A 22,408-nucleotide genomic window follows, 5' to 3' on the forward strand; every position below is an offset into this window, starting at 1 on the left:
GCACACTGGCTACAAGAGTCCTGCGTGGTCATTGAAAATGGGAGGGAATGAAGAAAACTTGGAGGTTCAGAGGGAGAAAGAAGAGAGCAGGTCACGTTTGCAGAGTTGAGATTGTTTCCTTGGATTAAAAAAGTATAGTGATACTTCTTTTTAAAAAAAATTACTTGCTTTCAGATCTTCTGGGTTACTTTTATATGCTTCTGAGAAACTATTTTTTAATGCCCTTATACCAAGAAGTTGAAGAAGGAAATGAGATGTAACGGAAAGTGAAAAGTTCAGAAATGTGGGAGGAAATTCTAGAAGCTCCCAGGAGTAAACTTAAAGTACTTCTTTCTTAGTGGCATCCTTAGCCCTGAACGCTTTAGGGGAAGATGGTGAGAGTCTCTCCAAACTTGTAGTCTGTTTTCACTATGGTCAGGTTAATGCTTTTCATCTATAGGAAATACCACTGCAAAGAAATATAAAGTAGCTTGGAAATAAAAGTGCTTAACACAAACACATGGTGGGACAAATGAAACAGTTTAAATCAGGGATTTGGGGGGAATTTTCTGGCGCGCGAGAGCAGGTTTCACACTGCAAACAACTTCCTGCTTTACTCTAGGAAGCAGTGTAAATGGCATAAAAGTTTTGCCATATTTATGTTCATTTTACTTGTTCTTGGAACAGAGCTAGTGATTTTAAAAAGCATTCAAAGCAAAAACCACACAGCAAACTTAACTGTTTTATTTGGAATCTCTTATATCTCTGAAGCGAGCTGCTCAGCTCTCTGGCATTGCTAGTTCTGCATTCCTACATAGAAAGCAGACTTGAACTATAATTACACAGAAATGTTTATACTGATTTCATAGATAATACTTTTGGTTTTGGGGAAGTTAGATATTGCCCCTGGATTTTTGGAATATTTGGAAGTGAACTTCTAAAAAACCAGAAGTGATTACATACTTTACATGATCACTTTGTTCCTAATGCCTTTCAAAATGTTGCATAGTTAACCATGGCACTGGGAAAATGTCACTATGAAGATCTGCATTGTCGTGTGTTACAATGGAAAGGTGAAAGAGACCCTGCAGGAGTAAAGGAATGTGAGGGTATGGAACAGGAAGAGGGAGAGAATGTAACATTTAATGTATATTTTATAAAATATAATTTCCTACCTACTAGGAGTGAGGAAGCAATGAAAGTAATACTTCAAGTAGTGCTAACATAATCTAAAGTGCAGATAGCTACCTCTACCATCAGTTTTTCAACAAATAGCTATTATGCTAATTTCTGTTTCAGTAGGCAACAGTGAAAGTGTTGTATTCCTGTGATATTCGACAGCTGTTGTCTTTGAAGGTTTTATTTATGTTGCTGAAGTGCAACAATTTTAGTTTCATGGTCAACTCTGCTTGAAAGTGTTAGTGTTTATGTATCTATTTATATTTCAAAAATTGTGGCCTATCGAAATACAAACTTGGTCCTGTCTGAACAGCGGTTTTCAGTGATAGTATTAATTAATTTTGTGATTTCCCTGGAAGTTTTCCCGAGAATTTGTGATGTTAGGATACTGGATGCAAATACCAGTATGGCACATATTCTTAACCCTTCACATAAGCTCTATTTGCAAATACATGAACACAAAATGGACCGTTCTGGTGAGAATTTCTTCTGTATTGGTTCTTTTTTTGGCTGCCGAGTTGGCTTCGGAGACAGAGAGCCATGGTGAATTCTCAGTATTGTAAGAGGTGAGCAGTGCCATTTCCCTACAATCATAACCAGTGCAAGGAAATTAGATCTCTAAGTGGGTTGAATCTGATTTAGTAATAAGTCAATTTAATCCCTAATGACTTCAAAGACAGATTTTACAAGGTGATCAATGGCAGTATAAAAATGATCGATCAATAGCATCGCATTTAATTGGATTTTTATGGGTATAATATAGTTTTTCAGAATTAATGTACCATTGCGTTGCTTTGTAACTCTTTTAACTCAGTTTTTTAGAAGAAATGATGCTTCAGAATACTCGTTGGACTTTGAAATATTGTTTTAAGGGCATGCTAATAAAGGTTAAAGTGAAAAATTAAATGCTTGCTTTTAGTAATTGAATTTCTGATTTTGTTCAAGTTATTTGGCTGTGTGTTTTTAAAAACTGTTTCTACACAAGGAAAAATCCCCACATTCTTCATATTTCATGGTGACGACAAGACAAAATATCAAAGAATAAGAAGGAACAAATACTGATCTGAATATGAACCCTGTGTAGCTGAATAACTCCCCTTCCTCAGCAGTTTGACATAGTAATCTTCCCTCAAAGTAATCTCCTTGTCCCATGTGTCCTGCTTTAATCTATCAGTATTTCTGCAGTGTGCAGCAAGAAATTGATTTTCAGTAATTTTAATGGCTGAATAACTGGTGCTGTCCCAGAGTGTTTTTTCATATTTGCAGTGGCCAATGTGGTAACTGAAGTCAGTGTTCTGGATAATAGGTTTCATTAGTTTTGATGCCTGAGGTAAAAAAGCAGTAGGTGGGAATAAAGACTGTTTTTGATGTCTAGACGTTCATTTCAGCTGTTGCTGCAATATGATACATTAAAAGGAAATATGTAACATAGCTCTGAGGAAATATGTATTCTTTGAAACTAATTCTACTTTTAAACTGCATAAGGCAGTGTGACCTGAATTATTAAAATGTGGGTGGCTGAATTTCTTAAAGGTATAACTATCTCTGCAGTGCCGCCACAGTCTTAACTTGCTTTCTCTCCTTCCTTCCTTCCTTCCTATATTTCTTTTAAGTAAAATATGTCAGTTTGGTCACTGAAGCAGAACAGAGATCTTATTATCTTTCTAGTATCTCTGCTGGGGGACCTAAAATTATTGAAGTATTTGCTTTGATATTTTGCTGTGACTTCTCTCCTTGAAATTTTTATAATGGTTCTTTTTCTTTCTTTGAGAACATGGCTGGCTTCATAAAAATCATTGGACAGTTTGAAGACCTTAACATGTCTGACTTGAAAATAATAATAATAATAAAAAAAAGACCCCAAGCCAACTAAGCTGCTCATTAATGTATGTTTAAATTATAAATTTCCAGTGTAAGCCTAAATTATTGTAGCTGTCTTTAATTGTTTTAGCATCCAGTCTACAGGGATAAACTTAGAAATCAGCACAAATGTTCTATTCATTTTTTGAAATGATGAAAACTAAATGATTACAAACATTTAAAAACTTTATATGTGAAAGCTTTCGATTAATTGCCATTCTGTATGGAGACTAGCAGTGAGATTTACTGCCTCAGTCATAATCCATTATAAGTGTCAAATACACCTTTTTTCTTTTTGTGTTTTCTGCTAATATCATCTTTGGAATGAGAAAATAGGAAGTATTTTCTCTGTGGAAGATTTGTTTGCAACTGAAAAAACACTGCATTGTGTTCTCTTTCAGGTGTTAAAACCAAAAGTCGTGGGTGGGGGTTTTTTCCTTATTCCTATACACACTAGTACGTTGGATAATGGTAATAGGCAGGTACTCAACTGTAACATTAACTTTTTTTATTTTTTACTACACAGTGCTGCCCTGTCAGCTGACACAGAATTATTTTTTGCTATTGTGTCTGTTAAAATGTTGCTTGGTGTTTTATTACCTTTCCATGAAAAACTTTAAGGACTATTTATGTTTCAGTCTAGAAGAGTTAAGAAAGTGAAAATAATGATGCTTCTCCAGATAAATCAATAGAATATTCTTGTACAAAACTGGCTATCTCAAGTCTTTTCTTTTCTTTTTTTTTTTTTTCTATTTTTCTTCTCCCCTCTTGAAAGGTACTGAAAATCTCACTCTTCTTTTTGGATCCTTATGCTTCTTTAGTGCTCTCTATCTCCACTGGATTTAAAGAGCATATACCGAGAATGATAGAGTAAAGGCAGTTAGACTAACTCACCCAGTCAGTTTATAGAAGTATAGTTAATGGCAGAGATGATGTGACCTTGTCGTCTTGTTTCCCCCCCCCCAAGTATCCACATTTTTAGAGGTGGAGTTTTAATAAGCTTAGTTGTTTATTTTGAGACGTAATTTCATGTAAAAAAAAAAAACCACCAAAACACCAAAAAACAAACAAACAAAAAAACCAACAAGACACACACAGTAATTGTTTATTTTGGTGAGAAATGTAGTGGTAAAGTTATCCCTCTATTGCAGGAGGGATAAACAGCGAAAAGGGTCTAAACTGCCTGTTTCACAAGAAAGTACATGCTACTTCCAGTTGTCATCCTTGAATACTGTGGAATGTACACATGCTTAGATGAAGTAGTTGGCATATACTGATAAATGTATCACACGGATACAGATATCTATCACAGTAAAGGATCAGTAGATCTGACAGATCATACAGGTGAGAAGGAGCCTGGACTCCTAGAGGTCATCCAATCTGACATCCTACAGAAAATGGGATTGCCACAAACAATGGATGGGGTTAGTGATGGTTTTGACTGCCCAGGTCCTGGAAAATAGTGACCACAGTTCTGTCCCATCTGCTTTGCTGCCTCTCCAAAACTCTCAACCTCCTCTCTGACTTCCATAGAGAACAAAGTAGTTCCCTGCTCTGTCATACTCTTTTAGTAAAATTCAGTCTTTACTTGATTCTTCTGCTAGAAGTTGTCTTTGAAGATGGCTTTCACAGCTGTTGTGCAGCATCAAATTTGTTGCCTCTAAAGAGAAATATTTTCAACTAGAGAAACAGAAAATTACCTTCAGGACAGGATATAGGTGCTTGGCTTAAGTACGTTTATGAACCTGTGCAGCACCTGCTTTATGTTAGCTGTGTGCCTGAGATTGCTGTCAGGCAGCACTGAAAGGCTGACGAAAGCTTGAGTTGAAAGCATTTAAGGGTTAAAAGCGTTACAAATCGTGTAGACAGACGGAGACCAACAATTATTTCCTAGCCTTCAATTTTCTGTAAGCAATTTAAAATATTCTTCAGAATCTAAAATCTAGTTTCATTGTTACAGTGTGAGGAATTTTGCAGTTTGCAGGGATAGTCTAATTTGTAGGATTTTGCCAAGTTTTGGTACTGGTCACCATTTGCACATGGAAGTTGTAACTTGCTCCAGTTATTTAAGCTCTTTTCTTTTGGAGACTGGATCAGGAAGCGAAAGAGCAGAGGCGAAGTAAAATGCTGCAGTTCTGATTATTATTTTTTTACTCTAACAGCTGTATGTACATACTCTCAATTGTGAGATGTACATTTTTAGTAGGAAGAAGTATTAGAGGTAATTACATTTAAATATAGTGCATTAATTTATCTGGGAATCAAAGGTATTATTTATTATAGGAAAATGGTTCTGAAGATGTTTTATGATACGCTTAGGGTTAAATTTCATAGGGAAATTTTATTTACATTTTGTATATAATTTTTTTGAATGCCAAATAATAAGAAAGCCAGTTTGGAAAATTAGAATATTGAGGGAAGACACCACTTAACTCTCCCCTTTTCCCTGTTGTACTCAACTGCTGCTCCTCATTGGCAGGCTTGACCCTAGGGATTTACCTACAAGGTAACCGTTGTGAGGTTAACAGTGCTTTTGCCTGCTTTTTTTTCCTAGGCTTAGGGACACATTCCCTTGCATAGCCATTCCTTCTCCTGAGTGCAGGGTAACCATGAATGCAGCTGTGGTGTTGTGTCGAGGAGGAGAGCGCTGCCAATTTCCATTTCCTCATGTTCCGTCCCTTCTGCAGGTGTACTTAGGCTTTTCTGGGCACATGTGTCCTGGGGAGAGGGTCTCAGTTTGTGGAAGAGTAAGAGAATGGTATAGCCTGAAGAGGAGCTGTGCCAGTCACAGCTGAGCGGGGCAAAAGAATACAGGTAATGTCCGGTACTTAAATAATTTGGTATTAAAATTATTCCAGCCCTACAGAATATTACCTTATAAACGTTGTAAAGCGGTGTGATCTGATCTTAGTTCTTCTGGAGCCAGTGGTGAATTTATACTTGCAGAAAATAGTTTTGAGAGCTTATACAAGCTGTTCTTTCATTGGGTCCCATCAGTCTGTGCATACTTGGGAGCAGATAGTCAGTTATGATTGAGATCACCAGACTGGCTTTGAGAAGTTTCCTGTAATGTCATGGAATAAGTTCTTAATCTCTCCCATTTTGCATGAAGTTCTTAATGCAGGGACAATACTGGCTTCTGGCATGAATGCCCTGATAGGATTAGGGTGAAACTCAAGAAGAGCTCAGTGCCCTGTGGTGGTGAATTTCTTTTGGCTTTTACAGGTTCTTTCAACTTCATGACAGTATCTAAAAAACTGAATTTTTATTAAATATGGAGTTTTCATAGAGATGAACTTGCGTGTGATCTGTCTCATACTGCAATGTATACCTGTTTACATATTTGAGAATTGTGTAGTTTTTAAGTGCAAGACTGGTACAGTGTCTTAGGCTCCAGTAGTTCTGAACTGTACAGAATTTATACATCGATAGTTGCAAAAATGCATGGAGATTCTGAAGTTTAAGAATACTGTTTTAAATATGAAAACTGAGGCCATGTGAAGTTCTACCTAGTGAACAGGTATGGCGCATTACATACTCTGTGTCAGTAAGGTTTTTGAAAGAATTAAAGGGGCCTTTAATGATTTTACAGGGAAAGAGATTTGGCTCATGCTTGTGCCCAAATGCCTTTTCATTCTTCTGGGGAAGTAACTATGCTATTCAATAAGGTGATTTAGGTGCTAAAGCCCTGGCTTTTTCATTCCGTAAAAGGAGAGAGACTCTGTTACCAATATTTGCATATCGCAACATTACATGTTCAAAAAATGTGCCTCTTCTTGTTTGAGGTTTATATGACTTACAGTTGCCGGGAGAAGCAGCAGAATAATGAACAATGCTGGCTTTTGAGGCTTTGAAGCTGTAGTTGAATACTGCTGGCAATATTAGTGTTTTTCATACAGCTGAAACTCCTTAGAAGCTTTACTTTAAACGTGATTGTAGAGTAAACTATGCTTGGATAATAATCTCTGCATGATAGACATGCTGTTGGAGGATTTCATCCTTTAAATTGTCCAAGGAGGGATGTTAAGTATTCAGTTCCTAACGTGTAGAATTTTATGCTTGCATTTCTAAAGATCTGCTGAGTATTCTTGTAAAATTGAAATGACAGAACTCGGACAATTAACAAATTCTTACTCCTTGACAAAGTTATTAAATCATCTGTTTTTATTCTGCAGCTCAGATCACATCTTATGGCTGAATAAGATTTATAATCTGGTACAGGCATTCCAAAAATAGTTTTACTCTTGGTAGTTTTAGCATCCAAAAGAGTAAGGACAGCAGATATTTTTAAGATTTCTCTGTCCTTCAGGCACTCACTCAGTTGACTAGTTCATGCTGCACTCCACTGTGAGAGATTATTTTTCTTTAAACTCCCTAAAATCTCTGCAGTTTTGTACTGAGTTTACAGTTTTTGTTTTTGAATAAAAAAATTGTGTGTATTTTATACATTTGCTGGGTATTGCTTAAACTGCAAGAGTTTTAAGTCAGTACAATGAAGGAATTTCGCTTGAGTGTGACAGAGGTTTAGGATAGTTATTTAATGTTGTTTAAGTTATGTAAATTGATTTTACACCTTTAATGATTCACTTTGTTTCTTGTCTGCATCTGTGGTTGAATTTGAAAGGATCTCTCGGCAGTCATGGCAAAGAATGATCATGAATTCCTCACCTCCCTACTTTTAAAACTGAACACTCCAAACAAACGTGTTACTTTTATGCTTTTGTGTTTCTTTTTCTTTAAATTCAAAGTTGGTGTCTTCAGCAAGTAAAGATTAAAGCTACTTTGGCAATACAGGTAATAGTTGAAACAGTTTAACATGCTGCTGTTGAAAATTAAAGCTGTTGAAGTTATATTTTGTATTAATGTTTGTATTTCCCGGTATGAACATGATGATATTTTATGTTTTTGTAGTGGTGGAAGAAGGATTGTGGGAGAATGGACTCTCCTATGAGTGTAGGACCCTGCTCTTCAAAGCAATCCATAATCTTCTGGAAAGGTAAGAAAAATATCTATTGCACTTAAATATTTCATTTTTATATTTGAAATGATGTAGGATATCTACAGACCATTTATATTGTTACTGATCTTAAACCACATGTTTTTAGAGGTAGAACTTTTAGTGCAAGAGACACAGGATAGAGATGGATCTCTTAAGTCATTGACTCTGGGAATGTATCATAAAATGCTGTGCAGACTGATTAAGCGCTCATACAAAGAATAATGTCAGTATATATTTCTCGTTGGATTCTTGCTGTGGAGCTCTATCAAAGGCAAAAAAACCCAAACAATGTTTTCACCTTCTTGAGGTTCTTACAGATAATATGCTTATGGAGAATAATTGTATCTAACCTCCAGGTCTTTTGATAAGGCTAAATAGTACCTGTCTTAACAGGTACTACTGAAAGATCTTAATTCTGTTTTTCAAATCACCCTAGGTACACGCATATTAGAATTTAACTAAATTTGTGCACAGTATTCAGGGTGAAGCTTAACAGTTCTGGGCTCTGACAGGCCTAATGTATCCTAGCATTGCTTTCTTTTGTCTTGATGATTTTTATACGTGTATCTGTATACACACACACTTATATATGACTTGATTGCAAAGTTATTCTGTGATTAGTTAATACATTTATAGCTTTTTCTTCTTAATCCAGCTATCAACTCTTAAACTGACTGAAGATTATCTTGTTATTAGACCTTCAGTGTGTGACATTACATCTTAGACACTATTGCATTTAATTCTTTCTCCGTTAACTGCAGTTCTCCAGGTCATCATCACGTTCTTGTATTGTATCTGTTCTTTTTACAAATTTGGAGATCTCAGTTTTAAGTGTCATTAGGCTATTCCCACTTTTTCTGAATTTATAATAATAATAATCACAACAAAAGGTAATGCATCTCACCTGTACCTTTGTGTTACAGTAATTTTGTAGAATGTAGCACTGAATATTTTTTCATTCCGAAAGTAAGCTAATTGAAAATACTTTGATCTTGTCTCATTTAGTATCCTACTTGCTTCGATGTAGATTTACTAATAATCAGGTTTGTGTTATGTTCCTGAGGTTGTGTTCCCATGAGTGCAGTAATTGTCCCCTTGACTGCTAGTCACCTCTCCGTGCCTGCTCACAAGTGAGGTTTGGGTGGCTACCTGTGTGCATGTTCACAGGTACAAGGGCTAGTTGTATTTCCTATTTTCTATTTCATCAGGTTTTTTAGGGGATTTTTACATAAGTATTAGAGTACTTAGAGTGAATAAGTATAAAACTTAAATTCTAAGTTCACTATTTCTTTTGAGGCTTTGCAGTATAAAAGGGAAAAATAATTTTGTGTTTATTCATCTGTGGTACCCAGCCAACTGACTTTTAAAGTATGATTCCTAGTGGATATCTTTATTCATTGGACCTCTTTAAGCTTAGTGAAGTAATTTTTTTTAATTTTTTTTTTTTTTTTGGTAAAAAGTAATTTAATTGAAACCACTTGGCAGAGTTAGCCAGATCGTTCTACCCAGCTGTGCCTGAAAAGTCTTCAGAGCTCTTTTTCTTTCAGCTGTAGGCTTTGAAATACAGGTGGTCAACGCACATCAGGTGTGTGCGGAAAGGCTCGTGTCACTGCCAGGTGATGGGTCTGGTGCCACCGGCTCAGCCTCTGTCCTTGGGGACAGTCCCATGGCGCTGGGGGGCGGGTGGCATGCCTTCTGCAGCCCCCTCAGCTAAGCTGTCTTGTCATGGAATAGCTGTCGAGGGGACTTAGGTGATGGCTTACTGAATATCTCCCCAATTAGCTACCTCATTTTTACAGTATTATAGGTGAGTTTATTTTAAGGTATACACTATTTTGGTGGGCTTTTGTTTGTTTGTTTGTTTGCCATACGAAACCTTGTTAACATCATGATGCTTTTATCGAAAAATAACAGTGTATATGGGCTTTATTAAAAAGAGAAATAACACTTGAAAGACCCATTTTTATCCTGCATTTAGGAAAAGCTTGATCAATCAAAGTCCTGAACTTCTATTTGACCTTACCAGAAGGTGGTAGGGCCGTTGCCAGTGCTTGAAGTTTTATGGGTTGTTTGGGGGTTTATTTTTTGTTGGTGAAGGACAGATTTTCCTTGGGAAGCCCCTGGTGTGCCCCCCAAGCTGTAGCTGTTGGCGGGGGTTTTCGGCCTCTCGGAGCCGCCCCGGCGGGGGGTGAGTGCCGTCCGTGAGGGGAGGGCAGGGCAGGGCAGGGCGGCCCGCGCCTCCTCGGCCCCGGGGAAAAGGCGGCAACAGCTGGAGAAGGGGCGGCAAAAACTAACGCGGCAGGAAAACCCGGCGGTGGGAAGCAAATGGCACCGGGGAGAACCGTGTTGGGGTGACCCCCACCACCTCCTCCTCCTCCTCCCGTCTCCTCACCGAGGGGCTGGGGGGGGGGGGCGGGGCGGGCGGGAGCGGCGGTGAAAAGGCGGGAAGCTGTGCCCGGGCAGCGGGGAGAGGTGCCTGCTGTGAGGTAACCCTGGCAAGGGCGGGAAAAGCCCTTTACACAACTGCTTATATTCTTCTTTTCTTATTATTTTTTCTTTTTTTTCTTTTTTTTCTTTTTTTTTTTTCCTTTTTTCCCCCCACAGTACCCAAATTAGTGATCAGAAGTTTGTTAACTGGCAATTTAGAAAACGTTAGAAGATCTGAGGAAATAATACTTGAAATATTATGGTATTATTTCATAATCATTAGTGTGCCCTTGTCAGGTCACATTTTTTCATGGAAAAAACAGAAATATGAGAGGTCAAGTGACAGTGTAATGCTCCAACAGCTGTACTTAACAGGAAAGTATCACTCAGCCCTAACTAGCAAAATGAGCCAAGGAGTTCAGAGTATTTTATGATCTTATTTCATATGGTTAAATAACTGCTTTTAACTGTATACTCATTTGGGATTTTATGACCAGCTTCTTTTTTGATGCAAGTTCATTGTTACAGCTTACTGTTACTAGTTACCATCGAGTGCTTATACAGCAAAAATAATGCCGTGCTGTCATTAATTGTTCATTCGGCCAAAACTGAGATCCATGCTTCTGTAGTCATGTTTCCCATTTCATATGGGATTAGACTATAATAACCTGTGATTTAGTTTAGCATGTGGAGGGTTGGCTGATTTTTAAGGCCAGGTCTACCCATGAAGACTTCCCCCCCCCCCCCCCCAGCAAAGCAGCATTAGTTTGAGGCAGTTAAACCTGTCATTGTGAGGCAGGATGATGTGGCATTGAAGTGTGTGTGATTGGAGAGAGTTTATTATTGATGTAAACTTCACAGGCTTCCTTTTGTTTGTATAAAGCGGGCTGACACTGACAGGCTTTCTCTGATAGCAAATATTTCCTAGGGAAACAGTTGCTGAAGCATACTACTTTTTTCCCACTGGCACAAGACCAGTGCCTTTAGATCTCTGCTGGTTTAGCTTTCATATTCAGTTTAAGGTATTGGTATATTCAACAGAACTGGAATCTTTTTGCTTTAATTGAGAAAGATCTGTTAGAATTTTCTGGAGCCTAGCTTTAGCTTTGGAAAACCCTGCCAAATTTGTACAGAAGAATTAGAAACCTATTAGTATCTACATTGTCTGTCATTCATTTCCTATCTGTGTCTTCTGGGTATGCTTTTGAAGTATAGATTGCACGTTTTTTCTAAACTTTGCAAAATGTACTTTCCCAGAAGGTTTCATGTGAATTTTAATTTTTTTGATTTGTTTTGGCTAATCTGTAGCAACTGCTATAGAATTAAACTATTAGAAAACTTTGAAGAGTGGAGAAGTACAGTTCTTCCACCTAAAGAAACACCTATCAGACATGAAATGTGTAGGGAAAGCTCATATATTACTCATAATTGTAAACAAACTGCTAGCAACAAATGACCATTTTTTAAAAATTTTAGAAACATAATATTTACCTTACTGAAAACCGTTCCTTCATAACAAATTGATGTGATCCCTTGGGCAGTATGTTCAACTGCATGTTGAAGCATACTTAGTGTTGTCATATTGCTAGTGTGATTCATCTGTAAAGTGGATTCAGAAAGGCATCAAACACTCCTTGTCAACCTAAATTGGTTATTGATCAGTTTGCATCCTCAGTGTTAGTTGTGGCATTTTTTTAAAGCCACAGAATATACAGTTGCTATAAAGAAATTGTGCACTTCTAAAGGGACCACAGAAAATGGGTAACTTATTGCTCTAAATTTAGTGGTGTGGGAAGTATGTTTGTTGGAGTGCAGCTTTCTGAGAGAGGAAATGGTAATTACGGAAGTCTCAACACCTGAAATCATGCTGTGGATCATGTGAAGGGAAAAGGGTTCATTGTTAATATTTACTTAATACAATTTCCTGTCATTCATATACTATACTATGCCATTTACATGCCAAAAATACAGGAGTGCATATTCTTTATTGTGAAGTCTGAGAGAAGCACTGTATAGAAAAGAATCTGTACCATGAATTGTCATTGTTCAAGAGGAGGAGTTTGAAAACAAGAATGATGGATCATTCAACAAAAAGAGTAGCATGGAGCGGAAGAGAATCTATTGGAGATGAGGGGAAAATGCATATGTGAAGATCAGCATCAGTGACAGCATCATGAAATTGGACAGTGATTTTCTATGACTAGCGTGGGAAAATAAAGTTACATGGCAAAGTTATGTGGAACCCAGCAGCTACAAAGTTGATTTCGATATGATGGGAATTCAGCTGCTTAATCCCTTAGATTTTCTGTCTTCAAAGACTGCTTTTAATTACATCTTAAGATGTAACTAGTAATTGTTGCTGTAATTATCTTCTAGGTGCTTGATGGATAAAAACTTCGTAAGAATTGGAAAATGGTTCATAAGGCCCTACGACAAGGATGAGAAGCCTGTTAATAAAAGGTAAGGCGATCTGATTATTGAGTACTGTTCCTGTCAGTGTTGTATATGGCATGATGGTAACTTGATGCTGCATTTTGGTGGTAGTTTTTCCACTTCTTTTAACTTTGTAACAAGTGAAAACACAGACAGTAATTTGTTCAGTAATACACAGAAAGCAGTTAAGTAATTTTTCATGTCTTGTTGTGGTAATTTAAGATACGAAGGTGAGAATGGTATTTATCCCTTAACTCCACAGAAATATCATATTCTTTTATATCTTTTGAGTAGTATCTGCCTGTTCCTCTCATTATACAACAGAATTCCAGGCAGTTATAACAAATTATTATAATTTCTGGACACTTAACCCCAACCTGACTTTTTAAGCAGCAAAGTAAGTAATACACAGTTTCATTTATTTTCTTTAAAGACACCAGCCTTGATATACAGGTTTCACTGATTAGGCAGGCTGACAAATCAGACTTATATGTCTGATTAATGTGCTTCTCTTGTAGCAACATAACCATGGAAAAGGGCTAGCTGTCTCCACTTGCTCATTGCTGTTTCCTCTCCTAGCTTTAAAGGTTACAGTGTTCTCAGATCTTCTGGTACTTGCATTTATAGTCATCTGCTAAACAAGTTCTGTCAAAAATAATCTGAGTTAAACTGAAACACAGATTTTCTAACGGGAATCATTTTGACAGAACTGGGTTAGGAAGTGACTAAACATGCAGTTATGCTGGAAGATTTGAAGGTAATGAGCCAGTGGAAATGAAGCGGGGTGGTAACTTCTTCATCCAGCGTAGCTACAGTCACAACAGCATGTCTGATGGCAGCTGTAGGTACAGGTGGAAATTGTTCTGTAGATCGTACATAACTTCTCCCTCTCATCTCTTTATCTCACTGCATTGTCTACAATAGCAGTGTCTTACCTCTGCTACATGTTAATACTGTGAACAGTTGGCTTCTTTCTGCAACAGACTTTGTTAACCAGGTACTTCCAAACAGCAGTTGTTTTTAAGGTAATTAAACATGGATTTGTCTCCTTTATAAAACCAGAAAGCATTAACTTAGCATGGGGAATACCTTTTTTTTTTTTTTTTGCTGTTTGCTCTTTGTGGGTAAGTAGACTTACACTGTATATGTGTAACCTTTGATTTCACATCGATCTAATGGCAAGAAGCCATTGAAAGGTCCAGGTTTTCCCATACCTTTCTCTGTCCTGGCTGTTCGTAACCACCTTCCTCCCTTGTGTTTTCTCTGCTGCTTTTCTGATCACGCCAAGATCTAATTTATTTTTTTGGAAGATTAATTCCCTAAAGTGACATAAGAAGTGGTGTCTTCCAGCTTTTAGAAAACCGAGACAGCTCCTTTCAGCAAAAGCTATTTGTTTTATCAACTTTACTGCAGCCTGAGTGCTGAGATTAAATGTGTTTGTGAGTCTCATGTCTTTTCCTGGTGTGTATCAGTTCAAGAAATGAAGCGTCTGAAATAGTGGATGCTGTGTCAAACAGCAGCAGCACTGGTGTGGAAGGTATTGTGATTTTGGAATTCTGGCAGATTTTATTTATGTGTCTTATTTACATATGTGTAACACTGAGTCTCTTGTACAGTGAGGTGATCTGTAGAGGATAATTACATTTGTAAATTATTCTACAGTATGCACAGAAATATATCTGGTCTGGAACATGTTCCAAACCATGAATTCCTGTTGAATTTAAATTGTATTAAAAGTATTTCTGCATATCAAATTTGACATTTTAATGGCGAATTTTAGTGTCAAAGGGTAGACTATTGATTTGAAGAAGATAATGTTTATTGTTGGTTTGTGTGGGTTGTTGGTTTGCTTCATTTTTTATAAAGTACTTCTCAGTATAGGTCATTTAGATATTGCTAAATAAATACTTTTAAAATGGTATATAATAACTGTGGCCTAATATGAGATAGGTTTTGTGTTGTTTCAGGTTCTTAATCTTTCTGCTATAAATATATCATTGGAGTTAACTAATCTTACTGAAAGATGGTCATAAAGATGGCACAAGTTGACAGTGGAGTCAACTGTGGACAGTAACAGCAAATAGTAGGAGGCTTTGAGGGCTAATTTGTCCAGACACCTTTTATGTAATTCTTTAAGCTTTCTTTTGCAGTGTAGCACAAAAAGCTGTCTTTACACAAATTAAGTGATTGACATTAATTCCATATAAATTCTTTGTTAAGTTCTTGCTCTAAGCAGCCGCTTGCTGTAGATAAAGCAGTAAGGAGCAGTCACAGAAAGCAAGGCCAGCTGAGAGTGTTTAGGTATTTTAGCACTATGGGTAATGACTTCATAACCAAAGAAAGTGGTATTTTAAAAAAATAGTAGCTAAATCCATGTTAATATATAAATTACTAGAAATAAGTTGCCTTGTGTATACAGTGATTAGGTTGAAGTCTGGGAATGAGTAATCCCTGCTGAAAATGCAGGCACTATTCCCCTTGAATGGGCAAAGATAAAGATAATGGATCTGTATAAATGTATAGATCCCTGAATGAATGAAAACTGAGCAGGTGTCACTCTGGCAAAGAAATACAAATGGTTCTTAAGTCTACTTTGATACTTGTGGCAAAGTTAGTAATCTCAAATTTCCAACATCCTGAGTTTACGTCATTTCAGGAATATACGGAAAAGTCTTCGACTGGGCATAAATGCACAGGGAAGGAGTTAAAACTCATGCGACAGGCTTTCAAACAGTAAAATGATTCAGGGCCTGTGATTTTTGTGAATGGCATTAAAGGAGAAGGGCAGGGAGTTCTGTGAATTTAGAATGGAGTCAAAGATGAAGTGGAGCATGGCAGTGGCTGTGACCTAGTTAGTCCTGAGATGTGAAAAGGAGGTCTAAGAACAATAGGTGACCTTCTGAGGCAGTGTTAGAAACAATATGCAAGATGAGCTTTCCTGGTCTTTTCAAGGGGGAGTGAGGGAACAGCAGAGGGAGTTACAGACAGATCCCTAATACAGTTTCATTTTGCTTACATTGCAAACCAGATGCTTTTGACAGGAAATTTAATGCAGAACTTGTGGGTTTTCCTTCCTGAGTATCTTTAATGTTCTCTGTCACTTACTAAATAATTTGGTGTGTCTTATTGTCTGTTCTACAGCAGTGTGTGTCTAAAATATGTTTCCACACTACTGCTGGAAAATGGCAAACTTGCTTATTTAGCTACACAACTTCCTAAAGGAGATCTGTATCTTTGGAGTTTGCAGACTTTGTATGATGCAAGGCACTGATAGTGCCTTCCACTGTCTAGTAAAAAATCATCTTCACAGTCTATTCAGAATTACTTTTCAAGTTTTCTGGGGGGGGATTTGGTTTCAGAAAGCACCACCATAAAATGTTAAACATCTTACTGGCAAATAAATTTATGACCATCTTATGCAAGAATCTTTGCTAATTTTTTAAGAGATGGTTTTCTTGGTGGGTACTAGGAAATTGGGGGGGGGGGGGAGTCTGTTTGTTTTGATCTGTATGAACAACAGAAGTTGTTGCGCTGTTTTTAATTTGCTTAAATGTAAAGAACATGTGGGGGAAAAAATGTTGCTTTTTGTAGCTTAAATAACGGATGGTTCATCCCCTCTTCCAAAAGTCTGTTGGGTTTTTTAGCCTTAAGAAGAAAAAAGTTCCCTCAGTGAAATATTTTGTAGTTTGTTTCTTTTATTTGTTAGTAGGTGAGGAGACTGAAAGATAGGAGTGGTATCTAGATAGCTGCATGACCTTCTGTGCACTTGAAACAGTGGGGATGGAAGAGTGGAATTAGAGTTACGCTGCAATGAAATACAGTTTCTTGATACCAGTTTCCAAACAGATTTCTGTTTGTTACTATCACGTAAGACAGTTGGTTATGACAACCTCTTGTGATGCTGACAGAATATAGACATGTCTGAGTTAGGAGTGCATGGGCTGTATTTTAATAAATACAGTATCCCGAACATTCACATGTCAACTCTTCCCCCTTAGTTCTAATCCATGAACTTTTACCACTGTATCAGAGTTCAGTTAGCTCAACCATATCCAGTTTTGCTCAATAGCTGTGTTCATGTCTTTGCAAGCATCACAATCGAGTGTTAATCAGTGCCATCAAAACCTGAAGACTGTAGACACTTTAAGCACTGGTTCCTCTTTGAGATCTTGGAAATCATCATTACTTTCAGTTTTCCGGGAGTAGTCATAGGATTTATCTAAGGAATATCTGGATCAGTGAAAGCAAAATTGTCTTTAGGATTGTTGCAAGCTGCATTCACTTTCTTTTACGCTAGGAACTCCTGTCAGGCAGTATCTTCATATGAAAACATCTGATTTAGTGAGCCCTAGAGAACTGCCGTGGTGTGCCAGAGAGGAATGGGAAGCTAGTGCCTGTCTGTAAGGCTGGAGCACCTTGTCTGAATCTGGTGCAGAGGTTTGGTCCTGGCACATGATATTACACAGATAATGTCCTTTTGGCAAATGTTATTGAGGTGTTTCATTAAATGATGACGTAATTCAGTAAAAGCATGATAAAAAAAATTAAGTGATCTATGTAAATTTTTAATAAGATTTTAATTCCTCAGCTGAGAAGTGGTAACTGATTGTGCATGTAGAGTTCACTGCAATGCAGTAAGAACGTCTCAGTTTAAAACCGAGCATCTTAATTTTCTTGAATTTGAGAAAAATAAGCCATATAAATTGTTCTAATTCTTTAAGATTATGTTCTTGTATTTTAATTGTGCTTTAAAAAAATCAATAATGTGATCATACATGTTTCTTGAAAATGGTGTATAGTGATACTATAGTAATATGTATGCGCAGTGTTGCCAAGTAATGCCATCATAAATTAGGAAAGACTAGGAAGGAAAATAATAAAAATCAATCTAATTTAATCTTTAAAAATGTGTGCTTATTCCTGACTTGTCAAAATAAATGTGATAGAAATACTAAGTAATCATAAATACTGTTTATTTTTCAATAATTCTTCTTACCCCTGTAAAATAAGCTTTTCTATTTTAGTTTAAGAGGCTTAGTTCCCAGACAAGTATTTTTCATGTTTTTTAGGTTTAAATTCTGAGATGTTATGTTCATCTTTGCTGAGTTTCTTCTCAGTCTTATTTACAGTTTCAGTAAAATCGTACACCAAGCTAGTGTATTATGCCTCTGGTTGGTTAGGGGTTTTTTGGGTTTTTTTGTTTGGTTGCTTGTTCTTTGGAGATTTTAGATTTTTGTGTATGTTTTTGGTTTTTTGGTTATTTTCTTTTTTTTTTTTCTAATTGGTCATCTTATGTGTGCTAAAGCTGCCTTAATTCTTACCTACTCTGAAGGATTGGTAGTGTAACCAATGGAATGGAGTCTGCATTCATATTTTAGGAGAAGGAATAGACATAAAATACAGATTATAAAATAAGTGTTTTCACATGCCTTTTTCGGAAGAAGCTGTTGTCATTGGTGTCAGTGTGTTTATATTTATAAATATGTTTTAAAGTAATTTAGTGTAATTACATTCAGGTCTATTAATCTAATACCACTAAAAGTTTTACTGTCTTCTGACTATAAAACATAAAGATATAATATTATTAACAACTTAGGGTTACTTAAGGTTATTATTAACATTTTGGAAAAATGCTGTTCAAGCACTACGATTTTAATTACTATTATCAATTGTGGATATATGCTACTCTTTGTCTTGGGTTATTTTGTTTGTGTTGTATTCAAGGATATTGTATGTAAAATTCTTGATTGAAAACGTTAGTACACTGTGCAGGAAAGAAGCATTTTGGACTGAAGGTCATAATGTTCATGTGCTTTATTATCAAAGTAACTGTCTAGATAAGCTATAAATTAAGGAGTGTTTTGTATTCAGTTGTCTATTGTTTTTCATTTAATAATGGAAGTAATAAAGCAGTATCTTCTAAAAGATGTTTTTACAGAGCATACTGTAAAATTTTCATTGAATATATTAAATATACGATCCAGTTTGCATTACCTCTGCACAGCTCTACAGTATGGCTACAGCTGTTATTTTTCACGAGTGTCCTTTAATAAATGAGACAGGGAGTTAGATTGATATAATTGTAGCACCTACTGCTGAGGACTACTTTCTTCATGATAATGACCCATCCTTTTCATCTTCCTTTCCTGGAATAAGAGCATTAAAAAGACCGTGGCAGAGCAACCCCAGGCACTGATTCTTCAGATTCTTTGACCCTTGCCAATCAAGATAAAGTCCTGGGAATGATAGAAAGAACCCTGTTTGGGGTCACTGGTAAGATGTCACTGGAGCAAGTGCTTCTAGCATGCTGCCTATACCCTCTTCTGCTAATTCAAATGATGCTGTAGAGTATCTTACACAGCTGTTGGCTGAGTGCACGGAACTGAGCCGCACAGCTAAAATAAAACATAAGGGATGTTGATAGGTGTGCTGTTGGTTGTTCAGTCTTGTGATATTTTGTGAACCTTTGATAGACATGAGTTTGAAATTCCTTCTTCGCAAGTCTACCCTTGTCTTCGTAATGGGAGTTATGATATTACACTGACCTCTTTGTATGGATGCAGCATTATCTCAAAACAGTCCTGCTAGTAATGAAATTTATGGTGGTATTTGCACTGTGTGTTCTGGAGTGCTTGTGTCTCTCTGGCAGGCACGATGTCAGTTGCGGGTCCCTCATTTCATACAGAAATTCCAAAGGGTGGGCAGGGTGATGTGAGGCAGGAGGGTATGCAGCAGAATTGGCAACAGTTGATAGTCTAGCCTGGCAGAGTCTTGTAAAACAATGTTTGTGACCTCTAGGTGTGTGGCTCCTAGTGAGCTTCCAACACAGAAGCAAGATACTGACCGACATCTACCAGTTTTAAATGAATTGTTAGCAGAATTCTTAGCCCTTTGTGTCTTGAGAAAGAAGCATACCATCTGGCCCACTGCCTTTGAAGGTAGCCTGTTTTCCTGGGCTGTGCTAGAGTGAGTTGAAATGCTCAAGGTGCTGTCACAGAGTATCATGGAGCTTTCACAAGTTCGATATTGGTGAGGTGCCTGTGACTTGAATTGCCTTTTTTCTTCGGAGATACTCTGACTCCATCTGTTTCCAGTGTATGCTTATAACTACTATTTCCTGGTAGAATTTTGAGGGAGCTGAAATACACACTTTTGTGGATTCCCATTTACAATGCAGATTGGTTATTTCTAGAATTTTGAAGTTAAGAATCTTTTTACTGATTTAATGAATGTGCATGAACAAACATAGAAAGCTGCTCTTGTCATGTTTCTGGATTTTGTAAAACACTCTTGTAGGCTATTACTTGCTGGCTACATTTATTGTATAGGCAAATATTTTTATTTTTATTTTTATATATATATATATATATATAAAAGGTTACTGGAATGCCTATATGTATTCCAAAAGTTTGCATTATTTAATGTAATTGAGACTACGTTATTTTTCACACTTTTATAACTTTCTTTTAAAAAGTTATTTAAATGGTTAAAGTATTTTGGACTAGGGGTATACAAACAGCAAGCAGCTCAAGAAAATCGGAGTTGTGTTTTTCTGTTGGCTATTTCTTTTCTTTTTTGTGTCTTATTTTTATGTAGTTTACAAGTGACTTAGCATCTTCATTAAGTGTTTTTGGATACGCCTGTGTCAGGCACTCAAACTTCAATAATTATATATGAAGTCTGGCTTAATCAGGACTTGGTGACCAATTAGTGAAGTCCCACTAATGTTTAAGCTCCTTTTCTCATTATACACCCACTATTGGCACTGTATATAAAGGATAAACTAAGTGCCCCTGATGTGCTGTTAATTAGATTTGTCAGGACTCCCAGTTGCACTGTCTGCCAAACACAAGTGTTGTCACTTACTGTATCAGTAATGAATTGACTTAAGGGCTTTTGTAGATATTTGGAGTGCCTTAGTTTTGAATACTTAAATCTGTTGCAACTATAATTGTAGTTACAGTTATAGCTCTGCTTTCTGTACTGCAACAGTCTCCACAAACAAGAGATACTGGCTTTCTTGAATTTCTGAAAATCAGGCTGGATTTTGTGCTTAAAGTGAAGTGATTTAAAATCCTTGTAGGCAGTAGGTGGTCGTTTGAGTTCTGCAAAAACAGTGGCACTGTAGGATTTGTTTTCAGTCCGATTCAGAAGTCAATACGCCACCTCATATTCCTAAATAAAATTGGTGACTAAAGCCAAAAAATTCTTCAAATTCTCTCCAAAAATAGAAAACTTAAATTGAAAGCAATTCCATTGAATTATTTTAGTCAACAACAATACCTTTTTCATTTATTTTTCTGACACTTTTATACCTCTTTGAAATAACTTAATCTTGAAATACAACTTTTTTTCAGAACAGAGTTATTTAAGTTATTTATTCTGGAAGTGGGTTTTCAGAGGCTTATGTTCACTCTAAAAAATTTTTGCTAGCCCTTATTTTCTAAAGACTTGGACTGAAGTGGAATTATACTGCTGTCTGATTGGGTTTTTCCCCTCTTAGTCAGTCAGGAACCATTTCATTCTTGGTTAATCTGTCTGCTAGCACACCTTCAAGCATTAATGTTCATTTTAACTGATTGAAGTCACAATTTCAGACTCTCATTTCTCCTTTCTGTCCCCCAAATGTTTCTTTCCCAGTTTTTCTCTTCCTCTTAATCAGGTTTGGTTGTGTTTACCTTTAGTGAGTTCTCCTCAATGTGAGCTGTGCAGGTAGTATGCCAGCATAGTGTTCTGTGCATCTCTGTAGGCTGTAGAGTAAGTATTGTAAAATATTGCAAAATAATGTCATCTTTGTGCAATACCATGCTGTTAGGCAATCACGTTGATTGTTTAAGAAATCATTAGATGATGTGATATAAATGGACCATTCTGTGACTAATCTATCAAAAAAAAAAAAAAAAAAACCAAACCCAGAAATGCTTATTTTCAAAAGATAGCTGGCTGGAACCATTGATAGAGTTAAAGAAAAAGCAGAATTAGTCTTCTGAATGCTTTTAATGTTTTAGCTTATTAGATTTTCAGATTCAGGATAACAGTTTTAAAGTAGCTTGTCTTTGGTGTTAATTTACTGCTACTTTTGAAGATCGCAAACTTGAATGAACACTTGGTATATCATATGTAATCTAAATAAGGCTATATAAAGCAGCTATTCTGTGAAGGACTAGTGATGCAAACAGGCCAATGTTCTTTTAATAATGAGCCAGTGAGCACTGGCCATCCTTTTCATGTTAAAATGAACATTGCAGAGGACCAATCTGCTGATCTACAGTAATTACAGAATGGATAGATCTTAAAATATATCATCATTAATGAATTCTGTTAGCTTCAATTTACTTGGCAAGGGAGTAAAGCAAAGTTCTAAAGTATGGCTCCAGTTCGTTGTTGGAAGGATAGAACTAATGCTCACTGAGGTTTTCAAGTTACTTCTCACCTTTCTGCTTTGTTTGCTTCTGAGGGTTCACTCTTCTCATGCATAGTGACTGTAACTGAGCTCAGTAATATTTTTTTTTTTCAAATTGTCTAGAATGG

The 22,408-nt window shown here is 36.7% G+C and overlaps 1 protein-coding gene across 3 annotated transcripts in view; it reads left to right on the forward strand.

Moving 5' to 3' along the window:
* Nucleotides 1–22,408, forward strand: part of MED13L (mediator complex subunit 13L) — a 204,275-nt gene that overhangs the window by 89,768 nt on the left and 92,099 nt on the right. For all 3 annotated transcript variants that reach the window (XM_037387908.1, XM_037387817.1, XM_037388000.1), the window contains 2 exons: nt 7,930–8,014; nt 12,821–12,904. In XM_037387908.1, coding sequence (XP_037243805.1) covers nt 7,930–8,014; nt 12,821–12,904 — 169 coding nt within the window. The remainder of the gene's footprint in view (nt 1–7,929; nt 8,015–12,820; nt 12,905–22,408) is intronic.

This window comes from Falco rusticolus, chromosome 1, assembly GCF_015220075.1.
Source record: "Falco rusticolus isolate bFalRus1 chromosome 1, bFalRus1.pri, whole genome shotgun sequence".
NCBI classification, from domain to species: domain Eukaryota; kingdom Metazoa; phylum Chordata; class Aves; order Falconiformes; family Falconidae; genus Falco; species Falco rusticolus.